Here is an 18,059-nt window from a genome sequence, read left to right on the forward strand (position 1 = left end):
TGTTCTTCCCTCCCTTTTTGCTTCACTATTCAGTGTCTTCGCCCAATACTTGTTTCTTGGTCTTTTTTGCCAAAACTCATCTCTGTTTCCTGTGGTTTTCCTAGCCTCCCCTCTGACTTATTTTCCTGTTCCCCCCTACTTCTTCTCTATACCCTTCCATTACTTCCTCAATCACCTCTCTTTTCCCTGTGTTCCTTTAAATAATTCCCCAATCTTTCCTCTCACTCCTTTCATTTTCTGGCCACTCAAACCTTCCCTTTCCCTCTCTGACCCCTTTCCCTTGTCTATTTCACCTCAGAAGATGAATGAGAAAAGCATAGAAATTGGATCTGTGCTCCGATCTATTGTGAGTATTCTCACAGAGGCTGAGTGGGATGCACAAGCGACTGAACTCAGAAAGTGTGGCTTACAGACTTTATTTTTACAATGCCAAAGAATGAATGCAAAAGTCAAATTGGTGAACGGAAAAGTCTTAGCGATAATCATGCAAAGGTTCTCACCTTCTCGCCCAAAGGTGGTTTCTCTGCCTTGCCTATTAGCTAGATTCAGGCTTTCCTCGACCCCTTAGTTACAGCTATCTAGCAACAAAAGTCCCCAACAAGTCAAAATTGAAGGTGGCTCTTTGAATCCATTGGATGGCACATCTATGCATCACCTCTACCAGCTGTAGGTACAACTCAAACTTCTGGAGGAGCTGGAGATGTGTGTCTCCACTGCCACTCTCTACTCCTCGTGGCCCTTCTACGCCTACAGGCTTGCGTCCATGGACCAATTGTTTTCTGCATTTCTACTTTAAGCTTACTGCATGGGTGTCATAACTCCTCCCGCCTCTGCTGCCTTGAGCAAACTGGGCCTCTTCATTCTTTCCAAATGTTGCTGTTTTTGCCACCACCTTCTTCAATTGTTACCACTCCCTCCTTGAAATCACCATCTCCTGCTCATGTCGTAATTTCTTCCCTACTCTTGCCAACGCCCCCTGACACAAACACCCTTCTTAAGCATTTCAACAGCACCTCCTCCAATATCTCCACCAGCCACACCACTTTACTTCCTTCTGGCTATTTCTTCAACTCACAGTTCCAACAGCCTCCACTCATCCACAGTCCTTGTTTTACGCTCAGAACTCCTCCAACTGCCAACCAGAGCCTTCTCCAACAACCCACGTTGTCAGATTAAGCTGCTTATCTTATATCGTAAGGTCTCCTCTTCCCCTGTGTAACACAATGGTTGAGGGCCTGCACCTGTGATTCCCAATTGCTGGATGGCTGGGATTGGTTGTTACTTTCAGTCTCACCTCAGTGCAGTTGAGGCTAAAAGGGGCATCCTAAACCTATATCAAGACTGGCAACCATTTTAGACTTCAGGTATGTGTCTGCAGTGCCTGGGATAGCTGCTAATAGAAGAAACATCCCTGTGTTTTGTTGCTGTGCATGTGAGTCCTGTTTGAGGGAAGTTCTTTTTTTTGTTGCTAATGTTAATTTCTTGTCTCTCCTGATGTTAGCAGTTGTTTAACAAGTTTGCAAACTGTTATATTTCAAATGTTCTAGGCATTGTGCTGGGTAGATGGGGTAGAGGGAGTGGCTGGGGTAGGTGGGGATAGATAGACTGGAGATAGGGTGGGTGAGCGGGTGAGTGGTGGCAGAGAGTGGCGGTAGAGCGGGTGGGGTGGGGCAGGTGGCCAGTGTCAGATGGTCGGTTGCAGGACACATGAAGAACAAAGCAGCCTCGAGAGGACACATCGAAAGTAGGCCAGACAAAACCCAACCAGCACATGTAATTGCGGTGGGTTTGCGGGTGGAGAGAGTGGGTGTGGGGAGGGTGCGTGTGTGTGGGTAGAGAGAGTCGGGGTAGGGCGAGTGGGGTAGAGTGAGTGTGGGTGGAGTTAGTGAAGGTGGGGTTAGGGTGGGTGGTTGACGCTAGAGAGTTTGGGTGGGGGTAGGGAGAGTGGGGGTTTGGTGGGTGACTGGGGTAAAGAGAGAGAGAGTGTGTGTGTATTGTGGCGGGTCAGAAGAAGGACGCAGACTCTGATTAAACATTTCACTTTTAGATTTATTAAAAAAAAGTTAAAAAAAAGTCTGGCTTTCCCTATTCTATAGGGCTTCCCTACCCAACATATCTAGTTAAGGTGCTAGTTAGTCGTCATTGAATGTCTTAACAGAAACTGTCTACTTTCCACGACTAAACTAACTGACCCTGCCACTATAATAACAACTAAAGACAGGAGACTGTCTCCCTTCTCCTGGTGTGAGGTTTGCTTCTTGAAACCTTTTATTTCAATATTTAATCTTCAGGTAGTCTCTAGTCACAGTTTTGATTAGTTCATATATGACTTGTTTTGACTTCAGCTTTCTTTTTATACTTGTGTAGTCTATTACTCTTCTCTTGATTCTCTCTACAGAGATTTGTTCTCCTCTCTTCCTGGGATAAACTGTTTCACCATGTACAAGTTTCTCCTTCTATTTTATTTTCTTGGACTATATTTGTATAAGACTAGATATTCCAGTATTGATTCTTATTCACTTCTTAAGGTTGTCCTATTTGGATTTTCTTTTTTATTCAGATGAATAAGATGGGTCTCATGATGATTTTCATTCACCTTTCTTGTTTCAAGTGTCATAGTGTCTTTATTCTGACTGGGACGAGTAGAACTAGTTCCCTAACGATTCTTACTTCCCTCCCAGGTCTTCCATTCTCCCTGTTACTTGGGAATTCTAGGGACAAAGTCACTGGGGCTTCTTGTGGCTCAGGGTTTATTCTCTGTACAGTCAGGGTTCTCTCTTACTCCTTTTAAGGCTTTCTTTCTCATGCCGTTGTCGTGGATGGTCATCAGGTACTTCCCATACCATAGTTTTGTCTACAGGATGGTTTTTGCATTGGTTGGGGGAATCGTGGTTCACCACGAGTCTTTTGTGGTCACGCCACCACCTTTGATGTCTCTTTCTCTCATTTCACCTATATGCTCTGCACCCGTCTGCTTCTTTGGTTTACGTCCAGGTGAGACCCTACGCATCTATCTCTGCTTCATATTCCCTCTTGGACCCAGGTCGCTGCAAGTCCAACTCTCTCTCTCTTCCCCAGGTAAGACGCTGCACCTCTGATGCTCCTTCACTCTACCAGGTAAGACTCTGCATGTCAGATTCTCCTTCACTCTGCCGTGCGTCTGCTGCTATCTCTCTCTCAATAGTAAGACGCTGTACATCTACTTCTCTCCCAGCAACCTGCAACAGCCTTGTTTTGTAACTCGTAGGCTTTCTTGTTTGCCAGTCCATTCCCTCGTTATGTGGGACAAATGCTTGGGACTTCCCTGGCATACGTTTGGGTCCTTCTTTATTGCTCTTGCTTGGCCTCCTTGTCTCAGTAGAATGGGGTATTCCATTTAAAGAGATATTTATGGCTTCTGAATGACAATAGCAGATGCTAGTTTCTTCCTCATACATGGTTCCACAGTATCTGTTCTCAGAGGTATTATTGAGCGTGTTTTTAGGGAGTTACCTCAGAAAAACCCTACCCTCAGAAAAAAACTAAGACACTAATTAACTTAAATGTGAAAGCTGCTTACGAAAGCCTGTGAAGAGCTAAAATATAAACCTTGCTAGATTGCAAAAGAGTATTAAATATAGCGGTCCAGGAAGACCGGGAGTACCTTTCAGAAACAGTTAGAAAGTGAATCAAAGTAAACATTAAGGTCGGTTACGGAAACCTGAGAAACCCGAAGTCTAAGCCTTTGGAGAGGACACCGAAGTTATTATGCACAACACATCAACACCCTATCGGAGACAGTGTGAAGCTCAATGAATCTGAAGTTTTAAGAGTGAGAAAGAGAAGACAAAAAGAACTGTGTGAAAAGGGGATGGAAGAGGGGTGCAAGACAGATCCCCATTCCCTATGCAATACAATTTGGAAATATATATTATAAGAAATGTGGAGACTTTTTCTTTTATTGATTTTAAACATTTTTTGTAACAACAAGAAACTTTGTTTCTCTTAGTGAAGTAACCCAGAGAAGAAGCCCACTGAGTTTGGCTTAAAGGGGAAGTTATCGGAAGCTGAACATTCTGGTCTTATATAGTTGTTAGTTAAAGTGGTAGGGCTAGTTAGAAGTAGGTTGGATGGAGGACAGTCCCTTTGGACTTTGGAGGATGGATGAACACCCTTAGTTTTGTTAGGTAAGGAATATCCCCTTTAGTAATAGGGAAAGTTAGGCATTTTAAAATTGTTTATTAAAATCCCTAAAATGTCCTCTGTGTATCATACTCCTTCTTCTGGTTTGACACAGTATGTAGAGACAGTGGGGTGGTGGGTGGCAGTACAAAGAGTTTGGGGTTATGGTGGGTGGTCGGGGGTGGAGAGAGTGGTGGTACAGAGAGTTGGGGAAGAGTTGATGGCTGGGAGTAGAGAGAGTGGGGGTTTGGTGGGCAGATTGGGGTAGTGAGAATGGGGGTTTGGTGGTGTCTGGGGATAGAGAGAGGGTAGGTATGTAGAGAGTGTGGGGGCAGGTAGGGGTAGGGAGAGTGGGGGGTATGGAAGTGGGGTTACGGTGGGTGAGGGTAGAGAGAGTGGGGGTAGCATGGGTGTACCTCTGAAGTAAGACATTTGTGGGAGGAGTCAGGCCTTGCAAATTCTTTACAATTCTGCTAGACCTGCAGGTCGAGTAACTTAGTTTACCTACTAAACCTAAGCGAAATGCACTCGACCCATAGCAAAGGATGAAAAAAATTGAAATGTGCTTTCTGTAGAAAGGTGCATGTCACCACAGATCCACTTCCTTTGGCACATTGCTGCCACCCAGAGGACAGCTACGCACAGTGAAACTTTTATTTGACATTTTGTCATGGGTACTAGCATGGGAACACAAACACGTGGGGCAAGGCCTGTGACACGAGCAGGGGCTAGATGGGTGAGGGCCTGGCAAGCAAAACATGCGCTGAGAAACTGTTAGTAGGAACACATTCTTATGGGCTTGTTTTCCCATTCACTTCCTGTACCCTCAACATGGATGCTTGGGGACATCCAGGAAATGTGAGAAACTGTAAAGCACGCTCTAGTGTTTGGGTGTGGCTCCCTATATAAGTCACACCCAAGATTTGGTCCATGCCTCGTGTGCCTTCTGTTGCCTTGTGCACACGTTCACCGCCGCCTGGATTCCGGCCTGCTTCAGCCGCTCATCACTTTGGAACGAACTTACCTGTTCTCTCCCTTCATTGCTCGGATATCCTGGGATCACTGACAGCTGTTTTACTTACGCGATCAGGTGAACTGCCTCTATCAACACTTCAGTACCCGATCTCCAGTTCTCCTGCTCTCCAAACCCAGTCTCCTGTTCTCCAGCGCTCCGGACCCGCTTATCAGTTCTTCCGTGCTCCGAGCGCGATATGCGGAAGAAAGAAGAGAACTAGTCAGAACAAGAACAAGTAAGCGTGTGCATGCCAAATAAACCCTGATCTCCCGCGCGACCACCGAACTTACCTTTCAAGGCAAGGCTAGCCGAACTCTTCTCTCCAAAGCCCGCAAGCTGCTGGCAGCCCGCTCTGAAACCTGTAAAGACAATAAACATTACTACAGCGCTCAGTTTTTGCCCGATCAATCGCCCGCCTAAAAGCCACCAGCAATCCAGTGAAGTAACTGGTTGGACTTGCCACTCAAAGTTTGGACTTACCTGCGGGTTCTTCTTCCGCCTGAATTCACGGACATACCCAGTGCAGAAACTGGGCGAACTCCAGAAAGGGCACAAGCATTCTGCTCCAAATCCCAGACTTCAGCGCCCCTGCGGATGCAAGATGGAGGGCGCGCCATTATAATACAAAAGGTGAGCCACGCCTCCATTTAGGGAAGACGCACCACAGGGACACAGGGAGGGCAGAGGGAGGTTTAGAAAGCTAATTCACAAAACCCCTCTAAACTCCAAATCTCTCTTGGCAGGTCTGCTTTTCAATCTCGGGGTACGAGTGGAGGGATCTGGAGGACTCCATTGCTCCCGCAGAGACCCAGGTGAGCGTGACAGAACACAAAGCCTACCGTAAACCACTCTGCCTGAGCAATGGAAACCTAGGAAGTGGATCAGTTGTCCCAGCTCTTGGGGGAGTTGCGAGCTGAAGTGCATGCAGCCCGCGCTGAGACAAACACCTTGCGGCGCAAGTTGATAATCAACAGAGACAAGACTGATGAGATAGTCTGGCAACTGCTCCAAACCCAGGCAGGGCAGTCACCATTACCCGGTGGAGCTGCTGCTTCCTCAATGCCACAGACTCAATCCGTAACCCCTGTACAGGTGGTACTTCCGGGTAATATTCCATTAGCACCACCAGAAAGATTTGCGGGAGACCCGAAGAAATTTGGAACCTGCCGTTTGCATTTCTTGTGCAAACCCGGGTTGTTCCCCAATGACCAGTCCAAGGTGGCCTTTGTGCTATCATATCTAGGGGGTCATGCAGCACAATGGTCTGTCCCGTTAGTAAGTAGGGACGATCCCTTGTTACGAGATTACGCCAGTTTTCATCATGAAATGGAGACACTCTTTGCCCGTCGCACGCAAGGTCAGGCCCTAGACGATGAGCTGTTATCACTCCGACAGGGCAATCGAGATCTTCTAGCTTACATGGCCACGTTCAATCGGCTGATTGCCGAGACAAATTGGCCGGAAGAAAAACGAGTTACTCTGTTTTGCAGGGGCTTTTGTGGGGAATTAAAAGATGTACTTGCACAGGTGGTAAACCCCCCAGAGGGTTGCGCTGAGTACATAGATCTAGCTCTCCAGCTTGATCATCGGCTACAAAACCGGAAGACTGATCGTGCCCGTTCTGAGAGTAGAACATTCTATCTCTGACCTAAGGAATTTGCCCCGCCCTCTGCAGAACCACACCCCGAACCCATGCAACTAGGCGTAGTACGGGGCCCACTCACTAAGTTGGAATGGGACAGGAGGCGACAAGAACAGGTATGCCTATACTGTGGTAAATCAGGGCATTTTCTCCGCAATTGCCCAGCAAAAGCCACCTCGGAAGACAGTAGGTGCCTTGGATGGAAACAAAAACACAGAGGTGGCGGAAAACATAGAGGTCGGTTTGTCGAGCATGGTAAAGACCCCTCAGACCTCCCACTTTGCCATTCCAGTCATCCTGAATCCACCGCACTCGCCCAAGATGCCTGCAATCGAGGCCTTCATCGACAGTGGGGCTGCAGGCAATTACATGTACCTGGAGACGGCCGACAGGATGGGGTTATCAATTAGCCCAAAGACCATAGCTGACAACGTAACCGCGGTAGATGGTTCCCAATTGCTTTCTGGCCCAGTAACTCATTGCACTACGGATGTCACGCTCCTCTGCCAAGATGGTCACAGGGAAATAATCTCCTTTGATTTGATTAAGGCTCCACAATTCCAGGTGATTCTCGGAATACCTTGGTTGGAGACTCACAACCCCCGTATAGACTGGTGAGCAAGAACACTGACCTTCTCAGAGGACTGCAAACGCTGTTATGGGACTTCCAAATGCCCAGAATACCCACTACTCGCGTCCCCTAAATCAGTGCCAGTGCTAGGGATAATTGGAGTCCTACCACCCGAATACCAGGAATTCCAAGACATAGACGTGTTCGCCAAAGAACAAGCTAACACTCTTCCTCCTCATCGTTCGTATGACTGCCAAATTGATTTACTACCTGAGGCCCAAGTACCATGCAGTCAAATCTACACCCTGACTGAAGAAGAGAACTCCCACCTAAGGAAGTATCTGGATCAATATCTAGCAAACGGATTCATCCGTCCTTCAAAGTCACCTGCACCGTCACCACTATTCTTCGTCCCCAAGAAGGAAGGTGACCTACGCACATGCATTGACTACCGCACATTGAATCAAGTCACCATAAAAAATAGGTACCCACTGCCACTAATACCAGTCCTGTTAGACCAGGTAGACAAGCGCAAGTTTTTACTAAATTAGATCTACGAGGAGCCTATCACCTGGTGCGAGTTAAAAAAGGTGATGAATGGAAGACCGCGTTCCGCACCAGGTACGGCTTATATGAGTACCAAGTAATGCCGTTCGGGCTATGTAATGCTCCAGCGGCATTTCAACATTTCATGAATGACGTTCTGCGGGAGTTACTTGACGTGTGTGCAGTAGTGTATATTGACGATATTCTCATCTATTCGTCCAACATGCAAGAACACATCATGCACGTGCGAGCTGTACTCCGTAAACTGTGTGAGAACCATCTTTACGCCAAATTTGAGAAATGCGTGTTCCATGTTACAGAGGTGGAATTCTTGGCGTTCGTGTTGTCTCCGCAAGGCATCCCGATGGACAACAGAAAGGTTAAGGCCATACTTACTTGGCCTTCACCCCATCTCTAAAAGGGGTACAAAGCTTCTTAGGCTTTTCAAATTTCTATCTACGCTTCATACCCAGTTTTTCACACCTGGTGCATCCGATTACCTCACTTCTCCGTAAACACCGAAAGTTCGAGTGGACGCCAGTTGCCGAAGAAGCCTTCCGTGCACTGAAAGACAGGTTCACCTTAGCCCCTGTGTTACAGCACCCTCAACCAGATCTCCCTTACATCGTAGAAACCGACGCATCCAGTGTAGCCATGGGGGCTGTCCTCTCTCAGCAGAATCCAACAACTGGCCACTTACATCGGGTGGCATTTTGGTCAAGGAAATTTTCTCCAGCGGAGCTAAACTATGTCATAACAGACAAAGAGCTCTTAGCAATCAAGGACGCTCTCAAGGAGTGGAGGCACTATTTACTCGGCGCTAAGCATACCCTCACAATCATATCTGATCATCGGAATCTACAATACCAGCGCTCAGCTAAGGCCCAGTCATCACGACAACTTCGCTGGACATTGTTTTTAACTGAATATGACTTTGTAATCACTTACCGACCTGGAGTCAAGAACGGCAAGGCAGACGCGTTATCGCGCATCGGAAAAGGAGAAGAGGCCTACAATAATCCAGACCCAGTGGACATAATTCCCAGTGAAAAGATCCTAGGCCTTTGCGACAGTACTCTCTCCCCACTGGATGCGCTCAAGAAAGAAGTGAAGGGGAGCATTCCCACTGAAGAACTAAGAACTTGGGACCAGAAGGGGGCTCACTTTTCCATACAGGACAAACTCCCCTATTTCCAAGGGCTCCTATACCTAGCTACACGTGCTCTTCAAGAAGAGATTCTCACTAGTTACCACAGTTCGCCCCTGGAAGGTCACCCAGGAGGGGACACGACATTAGCCAAAGTAAAGAGACACTACTGGTGGCCGACCTGGCGGAACGACACACTGAATTTCGTGAAGTCATGCGGGATATGTGCTCAAAATAAGGCATCAAGGCAAAACCCAGCCGGTCTGCTACAACCCCTGGCTATACCTCCTGCTCCTTGGCACACAGTGGTGATGGATTTTGTCACAGATCTACCTTCCTGTTCCGGGTACACCACCATCCTGGTGGTAGTTGACCTTTTTTCTAAGATGGCCCACTTTATACCCTTGAAAGGAATACCTTTGGCTCAAGTATTAGCCCAGAACTTCCTAGAACACATAGTGAAATTACATGGGTTTCCATCCGTGGTAATATCTGACAGAGGAAGCCAGTTTATATCTCAATTCTGGAGGAAATGCTGTGCGTTAGCAGGAGTGGAGATTCGCTTATCCACCAGTCACCATCCACAGACCAACGGGCAGACGGAACGCACAAACCAAACTCTGGAGCAATACCTTTGTTGTCTGCTACACCAAATAAACCATGCTTGGTTGGAGATCTTATGGATGGCAGAATATGCATACAATAATTCAACACATGCCTCTACTCAACTGACTCCTTTTTATACTTTATACGGACGGAACCCACAAACTTCCAAATACGATCCACCGGAAGCTGTCGAAATGCCTGCGGTCAAGACCTTGCCTGAACATATCAGCCAGGCCGCCAAGGAAGCAGTGAAGCATTTACAGATTGCTAAAGAAATGCAAAAAAGATATGCAGATCAACACAGAGAAAAGCCCCCAAACTATCAGATCGGAGATTCGGTGTGGCTAGTAGCAAAATATATAGCACTAAGAGGTCCAAGGAAATTCCAACCTAAGTTCTTAGGCCCATTTCCAATCGAAGCAGTAATCTCCCCAGTTGCTGTGAAACTAACCTTACCACCTTGCATGCGCATACATCCGGTGTTCCATGTTTCACTGCTAAAATCAGTGCACCCGGATACACGCATAGCAACACCCTCAGCAGCTCCAATAGGAGTGGAAGGTGACGAACCAGAATATGAAGTCAAAAGGATTCTGGATTCTAAGATAACCAAGGGATACCTATACTATCTAATAGACTGGAAATGGTATGGGCCACAGAATAGGTCATGGGAGCCTAGTGAGAACATTAATGCCCCCCGGCTACTGCGTAAATTCCATCGGGATAACCCCACCAAACCTGGACCAGGGAGAACACCCTTGGGTGGGGCCTTGAGGGGGAGGACTGTCATGGGTACTAACATGGGAACACAAACACGTGGGTAAGGCCTGTGAAACAAGCAGGGGCTAGATGGGTGAGGGCCTGGCAAGCAAAACATGCACTGAGAAACTGTTAGTAGGAACACATTCTTATAGGCTTGTTATCCCATTCACTTCCTGTACCCTCAACATGGATGCTTGGGGACATCCAGGAAATGTGAGAAACTGTAAAGCACGCTCTAGTGTTTGGGTGTGGCTGCCTATATAAACCACACCCAAGATTTGGTCCATGCTTCGTGTGCCTTCTGTTGCCTTGCGCACACGTTCACCGCCGCCTGGATTCCGGCCTGCTTCAGCCGCTCATCACTTTGGAACAAACTTACCTGTTCTCTCCCTTCATTGCTCGGATATCCTGGGATCACCGACAGCTGTTTTACTTACGCGATCAGGTGAACTGCCTCGATCTACACTTCAGTACCCGATCTCCAGTTCTCCTGCTCTCCGGACCCGGTCTCCTGTTCTCCAGCGCTGCAGACCCACTTATCAGTTCTTCCGTGCTCTGGGCGCGATCTGTGGAAGAAAAAAGAGAATTAGTCATAACAAGAACAAGTAAGCGCACGCATGCAAAATAAACCCTGAACTCCCGCGCGACCACCGAACTTACCTTTCGAGGCGAGGCTAGCCGAACTCTTCTCTCCAACGCCTGCAACCGGCTGGCAGCCCGCTCTGAAACCTGTAAAGACAATAAACATTACTACAGCGCTCAGTTTTTGCCCGATCAACCGCCCGCCTAAAATCCACCGGCAATCCAGTGTAGTAACTGGGTGGACTTGCCACTCAAAGTTTGGACTTACCTGCGGGTTCTTCTTCCGCCTTAATTCACTGACATACCCAGTGCAGAAACTGGGCGAACTCCAGAAAGGGCACAAGCATCACCGCCTGAACTCAGTGAGCTTTCTGCTCCAAATCCCAGACTTCAGCGCCCCTGCGGATGCAGGATGGACGGTGCGCCATTCTAATAGAAAAAGTGAGCCACGCCTCCATTTAGGGAAGACACACCACAGGGACACAGGGAGGGCAGAGGGAGGTTTAGAAAGCTAATTCACAAAACCCCTCTAAACTCCAAATCTCTCTTGGCAGGTCTGCTTCTCAATCTCGGGGTACGAGTGGAGGGATCCGGAGGACTCCATTGCTCCCGCAGAGACCCAGGTGAGTGGGACACATTTACTGCAAGCAAAGTAAATGTTAAGTTTCAAACATCCCCTGCAAATGGTACCCTTTCCAAAAATATACTTGGCTGTTCGAGTGGGCGAGTAGACTTTGCAAACCCTGGATGAGTGTCTGTAAAATGAAAAATGTTAGCTGCATGAATGGACACAAATAAATAAATGGATATTGTAATAAAGACTCTCAAAACAGTTTGGCCAGCTGTCTCCAGCAGGTGCTAATATATATTGCAATTATAATCATAGAGCAAAGCGAGCTCTGGAGACTTAATACAGTGCATGGTATTGCAGTAGATCTGTAGATGTACAGATTGGATGGAACTATGAATAACGACTTTGTGTTAACATGTAATTAATTGTGTGTATTCATTATGTAAGAGGAAAGAAAGAGACTAAGCAAATTGGATGGAAAACGGGCAGAGAACTAGACAAACTAGGTAGAATATTGTAGTTTGCGTCCATCTGACTTTCAGGGGAGATGGTATAAAGAAACAGGGTGATAAGATAGAATGTCAAGAAGTATGGGATCAGCTCATGGGTTGAGACCCAGTTGCAGAGATGTATGCAAAAGCAGGTTACATAACTAGGTTTGCCATCAAAAGCATTTGGCTATGTGATCATGTACATTTTCAAAAGGGTTCCCTAGTCGATATGATGCATCTTCCCCAACAAAATGAAGTTTAGTTGACACTGAGATTGAGATACACACTTACACTTACAAGTAAATCATGGAGGCAATGCAGTGTCTTACAGTAGCAATAATGTAATTATGCATTATGTAACGGCTTCCATTTTTAGAAATGGGATTGCATGGCTGTCTTAAAAATAAAAGTAAAGGCAACATCTTCTGATCTTTGTCAGACAGGATATAGTTTGGTTAGTAAAATAATCCTCCCAATTTACTTCTGGTTTGCAATTATTTGAAAAAGAAAAGAAAATCTTGCCTAGTACTCCTAAACAGGCCTTTGGCACAAGAGTGGAGGAGACGATTCCTGCTGCACTCTCTCCCTCTATAAGCACATTTGAACTTGCACATAGAAAAGAGGGTGGAAAGAGAGCCATGAGGGTAAGACATAAATGCAGGGTGAGCTGTGTTTTCAGTGAACAGGGCAACTTAAATAGCTAGTTTTGCTACAGGAGTTTTAATTTCATTGGTAAACCTACTGAACTGCATAGCAAATTGCTATGCAACACTGCTTATTGTATGCCTTTGTATCACTGGACATTCAGAATGCTTACTTCCATGTGCCTATTCATCACAAGCACAGGATGTACCTTAGGTTCGCCATTGGCGGTTCTCACTATCAGTTTCGTATCAGGAACAACGGGATACGCTGGGAGAGGCCATCACGGTGGAGGACATTTCAGATGCGATTAGATCCCTTTCCACATGCAAGTCCCCCGGGACTGATGGTCTTACCTCAGAATTTTACAAGGCCTATGAGGAGATTTTGTCCCCTGTATTGCATGCAGTATACATGGAGGCATACAAGTCTGGAACTCTTCCTAATACCATGAGAGAGACCCTCATAGTCCCAATGCTCAAGCCAGGTAAACCAGCCGACGAGTGTGACTCATATCGCCCACTGGCGCTCCTAAACTACGACGGCAAAATATTAACAACCATATTGGCTAAGAGGCTCTCGAGGGTGATTGGATCCCTGGTACATGAAGATCAAAATGGTTTTGTTCCGGGACGAAACACTACTGCCAACCTCAGGAGCCTCCAACATATAATAGCACAAACAACCGAATGCAAGGAAGACCTAGCAGTACTCTCACTTGATGCCATAAAAGCCTTTGACTCAATTTATTGGGAATGGCTGATTGAGACTCTGACGGAGTTTGGGCTCGGAGAACATTTCATCCGTTGGATCAAGGTGCTCTACAGCAACCCGGTAGCAAGAATAAAAACGGGAGCCATGGTGTCAGGAGCCTGGTCTATTCAGAGGGGTACCAGACAAGGATGCCCGCTGTCACCAATGCTGTATATCCTGGATTTGGAACCAGTGGCAATCTACTTCAGGAAGCAGTTTTTTGACGCTGGCATTAACATTGGTGGGTCGGACAATATTATGTCTTTATACGCAGATGATGTCCTCCTATATCTGCGAGACCCCCTGAAGAATGCCCCAACAGTACTGGATGTCCTGGATAATTTCGCGAAATACTCGGGGATAAAATTTAGCAGACAGAAGTCATGTTCGTTCCCACTTGCAAGTCTAAGGGGAAAGCCTGTGGAAGAGCTTCCTGAGATCGGGATCCGTTGGCAGGTGGACGCCTTCCGCTATCTAGGCCTTACTATCACACACACGCCAGTATCCACCCATGAGTCCAACACGGAGGCTGCAATGAGTGGAGTACGTAGATCCATAAAATTCTGGTCGAAGCTCCCGCTCTCCATGATGGGTAGAGCTGCAATATCCAAAATGATAATATTCCCCAGGTTCCTCTACTACTTCACCAATGTGGCATACTACATTCCCCCACCCTTCTTCAGGAAGCTGGAATCCCTGATTAGGGACTTTCTCTGGGGACGAGCCAGACACAGACTCACACCAAATGTCCTTACACTTACCTGCACCGAGGGTGACATCCAACTTCCCGATTTCCAGAGATACTACTTGGCGGCTCAATCGACACATCTAGCAAAATGGCTTTCAGATGAACCTAGAGCTGAGTTGAATCATCTCTCCCAATTAACACCACCGTTGCACCCCAAAGAGTTAATATGGAACACACGAGTTGGTCCATCCAACCCACCCATGATACTAGATGTGGGGAGACAAGTATGGAACAGGGTTAGATCCATAGTCGGACTACAACACTCATATGCACCCGATATCCCCATGCTGGCGGACGTTTGCAAAACCCCCAGTGATCTATCAACACTGAGGTGCTGGGAGAGTTATGGCCTCTACACATGGGGAGACATGTTTTGCAAGGGACTCTTCAGGGACTTTGAATCACTGCAAGAAAGGGACGGACTTCCACCACGCCAATTCCTATGGTATCAAAAAGTGAAGCATGTAGCCAAGGAGAATTGGGACAAATGGCCTGAAGAGCCAGAGACACACCCTCTTTTGCGGGAAATATACGACCTCGGCGTTGGCTGGAAGCCAACATCACGGTTATACACTCAAATAAACAACAGGCCCAACCTGTAACGCTCACCTGGTTCCCACGGGGGCGCTGGTCTAGTCTGGATTGCTGTGGCCTCTTCTAGTGTGATGCGCAGGACCCGGAACACTGATTGGACAGGACCTCCAAATCGTGCTTGCCTGGCCCGTAGGAATATCCTTCTGCAGATGAGAAAGGGGATTAACAGTCTGCAGAATAGTGTGCTAGCTCCCCCCTTTCCCCCTTCCCCCTTCGTTCCTCTCTAACTTCCTCCAAACCCCGGTTGAAGCTCACCTTATGGTTTGGAAGGATGAACTCTCCATCCTGCTTCTGGTGCAGGGGCGCGTGTTCGTCCAGTTACTTCACTGGTTTTCAGAATGGTGCTGGCAAAATCCACTTGACTTTCCTGAGCGATGCGCCATAAGTATGAAAGTTCAAAGTTCAAGTGAGGCCCCCTTTATGTTGTCTTTCTAACCTGTGATCTGTCCTTTATTTCAGGTGCAGAATGAAGGCGATGCGTCGAGGGGTTAAACTGCCGAGGTGAGTAGTGATGAGGGCGATCCCTCTAAATGTCCTTATCATTCCCCAGAAATGTCTCTTGTCCTTTCCCCATAGGGGCCGGGTACGGTGCCTGCCAACGGGGCGGCGCCGACCCGAAATGTGGAAGAAAAGCCGGTAAGTATTATGGCTGTTAATCAGGCTTTCCTTCTGTGTTCCTTCTGCTCACCTTTTGTTTCTTCCTCTCTCCCCTAGGTGCAGAGATGTGGCGTCTGATGCTGACAGGTTCGATGGAGCCGGGAGATGTCTCGAGGACAGATGAGTGAAGCGTGGCGCTGCAGCGAGCAACGCAATGCTTTTAAATGGAAGTCTTTCTTCAGGGATGCTGGCGAGAAGATTCCAGATGCAGGTAAGAAGTTTGAAATAGTCCTTGGTTTTCACCTTTCTCTTCTCTTCCTTCCTTGCAGGTCTTCCAGGTTCGAGGCGGGCGTGGCTGGAGTCCAGGAGCAGGAGCAGACACGGTGAGCGTTAAGCTGCAGGAAGCAGAACAACCCGAAGCATGAGCTGCTGTCTGGGTGTGGCTTAAATAGCCTCCAAAGAAGTCCCAGGTATGTATCCTTCCCCAACTAGGTATGTATCCTTCCCTGGCCACGCCCGAGTGAAAGAATAGTCCCTATGAAAAAATAGTCCCTTTCAGGTCTCAGGGAGGCCTGAAGCGTGCAGCATGGTCTGCATCAGGTAAGTGCACAAAACACCTCCCTTTATGAGCCTGGCACCTATGGCGCCAGGACTGATGTCCAACATGAGCCTGGCGCCAAAGGCGCCAGGACTGAGTCCAAAGAGCCCCTATAAGGGGCCGCTGGGCTTTTACCCGAGGGCATGATGCCTGCTTCCGGGCGTGCTGGGCCTGGCCTGGTGCTCCGGGGGTAGGCATCATGACACAACCCAAGGAGTGCACGGCTGAAAGAGAAATGGGAGACCGACTTGGGGGCTGAAATCACAGAGGGCGAATGGTCGAGAGCCCTGGCATACCCAAAGGAGGTGTCTAGGAATGCCAGGCTCAGACTGATTCAACTGAACGTACTCTATAGAACTTATATGACCCCACACAGGATATCCACGTTTAATAACACAGCCGAACCAAAGTGTCCTTGGTGCTCCTCTGACCTGGCGGACATGATCCAGATGTTCTGGGCTTGTCCCAAATCTCAGAAACTCTGGCTGGCCGCTGAACAAACCTGCAGGAATGCTGGGCTGGAGACATATGAATGGACACCCAAGGAGTGCCTATTGGGCACTTACCCTAGGCTGAGTAAAATCAGGCACCTGGCAAAACGTATGGACATGGCTTGTGTGTTAACTAAGAGGACGATTGCCATGGCCTGGAAATCGCCAGCAGGCCCCAGACATGAGTCCTGGATCAAGGAGATGGAGAGGTGGACCATGGCCGAAACTAGAGCTTGGGAGGAGGGGAACAGCTGGGGAGGTGACGATGCGAGCAACACACTAGAGGCTTGGAGGGCCCTCCTGAGAGACATGATTTTTTCGACGAACTATAAACCTCCTTGAATCTAACCCCCTTAGACGCCAAAGGGGAACAGAGCGCAGAGATCAGTCAATTATTCCCATATACGTCACTATGTCACTGCCCTAAGTGGGTCAATGCAGAGAACCGGCTTTGGACCTGGGCCCCTAACCTAGAAACATGGAACACGAGGTGCTAGTAAATGGTGGGACAGTCAATTTTGTTATTTTGTTGATTTATTCGTTATTGTTTTACTGCAGTTTAATTGGCACACAATATATGCATTAGATGATGCAATCCAAAGCAGTTGCTCAACAGTTTTTCTGTATACTTATAAATGCCAATAAAAACATTTAAAAATAAACTCACTATCAGTTTCGAGTTCTGCCATTCGGGCTGACCTCCACCCAAGCATTTTCACCAAGTTGATGGCAGTAGTGGCAGTGAGCCTCAGGAGGGAAGAGATTCACGTCTACCCCTAACTGGATGATTGGCTGACCAGGGCCCATCTCCCGAACAGGTCCTGGAACATCTCAGCATCACTGCCACTGACCCCACAGACTGGGTCTCTCCATCAATTTTAAGAAGTCCCACATGATACATTCCCAAAATGTCCACTTCATCAGAGCGGTCCTGGATGCTCTCTCAGGGAAAGCCTAGCCACCCGAGCGCTCACCACATTCAGCAGATGGTCACCAAATTCCAGAATGCCCAGCGTCTTCTGGCCTTCGATTTCCTAAGGTTTCACGGCCTCCTGGCATCCTGCATTTTTCTGGTCCCTGAGGCTTGTCTGAGAATGAGGTCCCTCCAGTGGGCCCTCAGGTCTCAGTGGTATCGATTTTCAGGCAAGATGTCGGATCTACTTCTGAGCAGAGTCACACAGGATCTCTTGTGGTGGTCCTGCGAGAACGGCATTCTGAAGGGGGAACCTTTTTCGCAGTCATGGCCAGAGATAACGGTAGTTACGGACACCTCACTCACGGGTGGGGAGCCCACGCCAACGATCTGACTGTCAGCGGAGTCCAAACTACACATCAACCTTTTGGAGCTAAGGGCAATTAGACTAGCCCTGAAGGCCTTTCTGCCCTCTGTACGAGGAAGAAATGTCCTGATAATGATGGACAATACAGTGCTCATGTACTACCTCAACAAGAGAGGAGGTGTAGGGTCACTAACACTGTGCAGAGAGGCAATGCACCTCTGGTTCTGGGCACTTCAAGAAGCACTCTCCCTATCAGCAGTTC

The 18,059-nt window shown here is 47.8% G+C and overlaps 1 protein-coding gene across 25 annotated transcripts in view; it reads left to right on the forward strand.

Moving 5' to 3' along the window:
- The window catches only part of PPCDC (phosphopantothenoylcysteine decarboxylase), a 728,417-nt gene that overhangs the window by 399,704 nt on the left and 310,654 nt on the right, over positions 1-18,059 (forward strand). For 14 of the 25 annotated variants that reach the window (XR_011279805.1, XM_069624526.1, XM_069624522.1 and 11 more), the window contains one exon: positions 11,587-11,655. The exons of the other annotated variants lie outside the window; for them this stretch is intronic. Coding sequence is in view for 11 of the 14 variants with exons in the window: in XM_069624526.1 (XP_069480627.1) it covers positions 11,587-11,655 (69 nt within the window). In the remaining 3 variants the exon portion in view is untranslated. The remainder of the gene's footprint in view (positions 1-11,586; positions 11,656-18,059) is intronic. 25 annotated transcript variants of the gene reach the window in all.

This window comes from Ambystoma mexicanum, chromosome 11 (assembly GCF_040938575.1).
Source record: "Ambystoma mexicanum isolate Mex_15411 chromosome 11, UKY_AmexF1_1, whole genome shotgun sequence".
NCBI lineage: Eukaryota > Metazoa > Chordata > Amphibia > Caudata > Ambystomatidae > Ambystoma > Ambystoma mexicanum.